The sequence below is a fragment of the Lepus europaeus genome, chromosome 11, assembly GCF_033115175.1.
Source record: "Lepus europaeus isolate LE1 chromosome 11, mLepTim1.pri, whole genome shotgun sequence".
Lineage (NCBI taxonomy): Eukaryota > Metazoa > Chordata > Mammalia > Lagomorpha > Leporidae > Lepus > Lepus europaeus.
The window spans coordinates 105,951,965-105,958,132 of record NC_084837.1 but is presented as its reverse complement, the minus strand read 5'-3'; the positions used below and the strand labels follow the sequence as shown (position 1 = coordinate 105,958,132).

The following is a 6,168-nucleotide window of genomic DNA, read 5'->3' as shown; positions in this document are numbered from 1 at the left end:
GTGCGCACTCCCTGTGTCGCAGGCACTGCCGCTCCCCCTCGGGACGGCCGAGTTGCATGTGTGGGTCATCCCCTTGTCTCTCGGCACCTGGAGGAGGGCACGCACCTTCCACCTGGCTCCTCCAGGCACATGCTCTCAGGTCAGCGTCTTCACACGTGGAGAGGGGGCCGTTGTGTCCTTCACAGAGCCCTCTCGGTGCTCTCCGTGGCGGCCCCCTCACTGGTGCCTGGTAGAGACTAGGCTGAGCTGTCCACATACGATCCTGCAGCCACTGCTTTACCTACTCATCTTTTCTGTGGATTGAAAAAAAAAAAGGCACTTTCTTTATTTAGAACAAGAGCAGAAAACTAAGAACTCCAAAGAAGAGGGGACACATACATTCTTAAAAACAAATAGTTTAATTTCATTTTTTGCCTGGAAAAAAAGGTACAAGTTTAAAACGAAACAGCAAGCACTTTGATAAGTCATCAAGTGTCATGCTTTGTGGTATTATGCTTACTCAAAATGTGAAGATACAGAGCCTTTATAAATTTCTAGACTCAAAGATTCCCGCTGCAGGTGAAAACAGGTCAGTTATAAAATGTCAATTCATTAAATATTCCATTTTTGCTTTTGTTTTTGTAGGGAATATTTTATAGAAACAGTATAAAATAAGGCAGACTTCTGGAAATTCACATATAAAAATTTTGGAAAAAGTGTTAAGTCCTAACTTTTCTTTGCAAACTCAGGTGTGTGTAATTGAACTTGGGGAGTCACTGCGCAGCTCACGGGGCGCCAGGGTGCTCCAGAGCCCTGCGTCTTCCACTCAAAGACACTGTCTCCTCTGCTCCCTGGAATAACACCGGCAAAACGCTTCTCCCGATTAGCATCAATCAGAAAACAGTTTAACATACACAAATATTTCTATAGTGCAATAAAAATGTGTCATTTTATATTTTAAATTCCCATTACGAAAATACGTCTGTACACCAAGTAATGCATATTTAATGGATACGAGTCATGTAAATTTTGGTCATGGCATTTGAAGTTGGCTTTGGCTTTGAAGTATTTTTAAATTCATAGAAAATATTGAACTTCTAATAAAATAAATAAAACATTTTAATAATTGATAGTAATAATCAGCTTCAGAATTTCCTTTTTTATTTTTCATTTGCTACTAAATTTTTAAAGAGCAGTCACTTTCAGTAGTGTTCCAAAGTGAGTGATTGCACCTTCTGTGCCGTGGCAGGGCGGCTGTGGCTCCGCGCGCAGGGAGCCCTGTCTCACCGGGACGCTGATGCGAACCGCGGCGCCCAGGGCCGCTCTGCAGAGCCCCTGCCGCAGGCCCCCGCTCTTGGGGCCAGTTTCCTGGATGGCAGTGGCAGCGGATGGTGGCTGCAGAAGGTCCCATGCACTTCACAGGCCCTGTGGACCGGGACGGTTCTGCCTAATACTGACGAGACGAGGAGGTCTGGCTGCCCTCGGGATTCCCAGTGATGGGAGGGACACAGGCTCAGGGCCCGGGGCCCGGGCCCGTCCCATGCTCCTCTGCGAGTGATTCCTCCCCACACTCTTCGGGAGGCGGCCGCAGGCTCAGCAGCTTCATCTCATCCAGTCCTTTCCAGTATTTAAAGTTGTTGTCCAGATGCTGCATTAAGTGAGGCAGGTCCACGAAGGCTGGAGGAAAAGGTGGAAATGCAACAGCCTTCACAGCCCCGTCTACAGGCTCAGGCTTTCGGCTAAGGAAAGGGGACAGCCAGGAGAAGCGCCGCAGGACACCCAGCAGCAGGTGAATCCTCACCGCCAGCCAGGCCCCGCCTCTCTGCCTGCCAGCTGAGCGACCCCTGCGGAATCAGGCAGAAGGTAGCCATCTGCTCGGCCACCGTTTCCCAGCACCTCCGGGCCTCCGGTGACAGAAGGCTCGGGGAGGGAGGCCCTGCTTCCGGTGAGGCTGGCGGCAACACTGGCTCTCCTGCACTCCTGCACCCTGGGAGAGGCCTCAGACCCACCCCTCTGCCGCCTCGGTCCTTCTCCCCATTGTCTGCTCACCCTAGGATGCACCCATGCCCTCCTTGTGACCCAGGCTTTCTCCTCCTGAGGGGCCTGAACCCAGCCCTGGCTCTGGGCACTGACCGCTGTGGCACCCTCCCCACCCCCCATCCCGCAGGGCCCTCCAGGTGCAAGGGACGAGAACATCAGGGGACCCTCCTCTCATAACCTGGGGTTTGATGGCTCCCCTGCCCTAACCAAACACTAGAGCGATGTGTCTGGGCCAGAAGGAGGCCAGCCGCCCTGCCGGGCTGGTGCAGAGACCTGGGGTGGTGTGCCTTGTCAGCTGTCTGCAACACCAGAGCCGGGGTGGGGGGATGTCGAGGAAAGGCACAAAGAACACCCAGCCCTCCGGGTCCTCACTCACGGCCCACTTCTCCTCCTCATTCCCTCCGGAGAGTCTAAGCTCCAAACCCACTCTGGTGGCAGACGGCCTGCTGCCTAGAGGCCGGCAAAGCCCGGCGCGACCCCTTACCGTCCCAGGCATCGAACATGTCGGTGATGAAGTAGTCGATGAAGGAGATCTGGGACTTGGGGATGCTGCAGGTATTCCTGTCAAACACCGGCATCACCACGGGCAGGTCCAGCCGCTTCTCCTCGTCGGTCTGCAAAGCAGAGCGCGCGGGAATGGCCACGAGCCAGCAGCCCCCAGGGGCCAAGCTGTTCTGCACCGGCGACTCCACGCCAGGGGGCTGCAGGACATCCCAGCGCAGCCCCAACAACCCAGCCCCCTGACCCGCGCTGTCCAGCGAGAGACAGCCCCGCCTTCACAGCAGAGGGCCTGGCGGCTGCCTCTCATCTCTGCCAGACTTATGTACTTGTGGAGGTTCTATAGTAGGTCTGCCGCTAGACAGAAGGCTCTAGAATGGATCCACGGCCAGTGAGTGGATCAACTGTAATAAGAAACCTCCCGGCAGGAAGGGCCAGGGACGGGATGGCTGCACTGCGCGACGGAACCAGGGCTCTGCGCCCCTTCCAAAGACTCACACATGAGCGAGCCAGTCCGAGAAGCCAGCGCTGCCCTCCTAACACGCCAAAGATGAACCCGCAGACCAACATGCCTGCCGACGCTGATGCAAAACCCGACAGGGTCCTAGCAAACCAAGGCCAGCAAATGAAAAGGACGGCACACCGCAAACCTGTGGACTTTACTCCTGGAATGGAATGCAGGTTTAGCATACGAAAACCAGTGCGATTATGCTACAGTAAGAGAACGAAGGGAAAAAGCACCCCGATCTAAAACAGTCAATTTTATGTTGTGTAAGTTTTGCCACACACAGCAACTGCTAAACTGCTCCCTAGGTGGGATCCGGTGTGAACCAGTATTTGTTCAGTGAGAGCGAGGAGTTGTGGGTCCCCCCCCCCCCCCCCCCCGCCCAGAGATATCCAATTAATCCAACACCAGTGGCTAACAAAAGTCCCCTTCCCCACCGGTGTACACGCGGGCGCTCCTGGGGGCTATCTGTCATCTGTGTGCCAGTGCCGCGCTGTCTCCACTAGGGAAGGTTTTTGAAGCCAAACTCATTCTTCTGACTTTGTCAGGCTTGCTTTGCTTATTCAAGAGCTCCTTCCAATGTACCTATTTTAGGCTTTTTGTCAGTTTCTATTAAAAAAAAAAAAAAGGCTGGGACTGTGCTAAACCAATGCATCGGGGTGGGGGACTGAGCCGAGGAGTGGGGGACTGAGCTGAGGGGTGGGGGACTGAGCCCAGGGGTGGGGGACTGAGCTGAGCGCTGGTGGCCTGTGGATGCGTGCGCACACGCCGCCCCCCTGGGCAGTGCCACACGTATCGCCCCCGGGCAGTGCTGCTTTTCCCAGCACCATGGCCTGGCATTCACTGGAAGGCTCGGGCCTCTCTCATTAAATTTATTCCTAAGTAAAATCTGCTTTCTATTGTTATTCCAACTGGGACTGTTTGTAGCGTCATTTCCAATGGAGTGCTGCTAGTATATACACAGTACCTATGCTGTACATACAGTACAGCTTTCATATATTGAACTTGCGTCCTACTGCCCTGCGAAGTCAAAGCCACTTACTAACACCAGTAACTGTTTTGCAGATTTCTTAGGATTTTCTGCATAAAAATACACATGTCAGGGGCTGGCACCGTGGCACAGTGGGTTAAGCCACTGCCTGCGGCGCTGGCGTCCCATATCAGAGTGCTGGTTCGAGTCCTGGCTGTGTGCTGCCAACCTAGCTTCCTGGGGGGAGCACCCTGGGAGGAAGCAGGCAATGGCCCAAGTACTTAGGTTTTTGACACCCACACGGGAGATCTGGAAGGAGCTCCAGGCTCCTGGCTTTGGCCTGGCCCAGGCCTGGCAGTTGTGGCCACTTGGAGAGTGAACCTGTGAACAGAAGATTTCTTTCCCTCCCTCCCTGTCTCTCTGCTTTTCAAACAAATAAGTACATTAAAAAGAAGCCACATGTCATCGCAAACAGAAGCAGGTCTTTTCTGTGCCTTTTCCCTCTTTCCCTCCCTCATCTATGGCAATGGTGAGGACGGCCAACTGGAGGCTGAACAGTGGCAGGAGTGGGCAGGCTCGCCCCTCTCTGATCTGCCCTCTATACAAGATGAGCCTGGTTCCCACTATTATTTTCCACATCACGGGCTGGGACCACCCGCCTTTCTTTTGGGAACCCTTTTCTTCCCCCCAAAGACTGAGCAGCATTCAAACGCTGAAGCAGTTTCTGCTGGATGCTTCCTGCTTTCTGACCATGACAAAGTCCAAACATCCTCTGCTGAACCATGCTACGGCAGGGACCGTCAGTTCTTCAGTCAGGGATCTCTGCGTGTGTTCACCAGGACGACGGCTATAATCTTCCCCTGCCACTGTCCCCGTCAGGGTCAGACAACAGGGGAATGAAGGCCTCACAGAACGAGCAGACAACTGTCCACCTCCCTTTTCTGATGTAATTTCTAAGACTGGAATAATCTGTTCCATAAACATTTGATAGAAATCTTCAGTTTTCTTTGTGGCAACCTTTCTAAGCATTTCTTTACTATGGGTATACTTAGATTAGGTTTTTATCTTTTTTCTTTTTTAAGATTTATTTATTTGAAAGGCAGAGTCACAGGGGCCGGCGCTGTGGTGCTGTGGTGCAGTGGGTTAATGCCCTGGCCTGAAGCACCATATGGGCGCCGGTTCCAGACCCAGCTGCTCCACTTCCCATCCAGCTCCCTGCTATGGCCTGGAGAAGCAGTAGAAGATGGCCCAAGTCCTTGGGCCCCTGCACCTGTGTGGGAGACCCGGAAGTAGCTCCTGGCTTCAGATTGGCGCAGCTCCAGCCGTTGTGGCCAATTAGGGAGTGAACCATCAGATGGAAGACCTCTCTCTCTCTCTCTCTGCCTCTCCTCTCTCTGTATAACTCTAACTTTCAAATGAATAAATACATTTTAAAAAAAGGAAAGAAAGGCAGAGTCAAAGAGGGAGAGAGAGAGAAAGGGAGGGAAGGTAAGAGGGGAGGGAGAGAGAGACAGAGACAGAGAGAGGCCTTCCATCCGCCGGCACACTCCCCAAATGGCTGCAATGGCTAGGGCTGAGCCAGGCTGAAGTCAGGAGCCTGGAGCCTCCTCCAGGTCTCCCACGTTTGTACAGGGACCCAAGCACTTGGGCCATCTTCCACTGCTTTCCCAGGTGCATCAGCAGGGAGCTGGATCAGAAGTGGAGCAGCCGGGCCTTGAAACGGTGCCCGTCCGGGCTGCCAGCACTGCAGGTGGCTCCGCCCCCTACACAACACTGAGCCCCACCCTATCAGTTTTAGTACACTGTAATTTTCACAGAATTTGTCCGTTGCCTTTACACTGTCAGATGTGTTGATGCAGAGGTGTCCCTAACCGTTTCCCAACCTTTGTATGTCTGAGCGATCTCTGTGGCAGCCCTGCCATAGTTCCTATGGTGTTCTCCGTGCTCTGTCAGTCTGCCTACATTCACTGATTTTGTTAGTCTTGTCAAGGAATCGACCTTTGGCATTCTTAGTTTTTTACTGTTTTCTATTTCTTTTTTTGCTCTTACATTAATTTTTTCCCTTCTAATTACTTTAGGTTACTTGTCTTCTAGTTTTTCATTTTTTTTTTAATCTTTTTTTTTTTTGACAGGCAGAGTGGACAGTGAGAGAGACAGAGAGAAAGGTCTTCCTTCC

At 52.6% G+C, this 6,168-nt stretch overlaps 1 protein-coding gene across 2 annotated transcripts in view; it reads right to left on the bottom strand.

The window, feature by feature from the left end:
• Window positions 1-1,055: 1,055 nt before the first annotated feature.
• The window catches only part of PDE8A (phosphodiesterase 8A), a 141,734-nt gene continuing 136,621 nt past the window's right edge, over window positions 1,056-6,168 (bottom strand). For both annotated transcript variants that reach the window (XM_062206303.1, XM_062206304.1), the window contains 2 exons: window positions 2,504-2,633; window positions 1,056-1,656 (listed from right to left, as the gene is read on the bottom strand). In XM_062206303.1, the coding sequence (XP_062062287.1) occupies window positions 1,493-1,656; window positions 2,504-2,633 (294 nt within the window). In that variant the 3' untranslated portion in view covers window positions 1,056-1,492. The remainder of the gene's footprint in view (window positions 1,657-2,503; window positions 2,634-6,168) is intronic.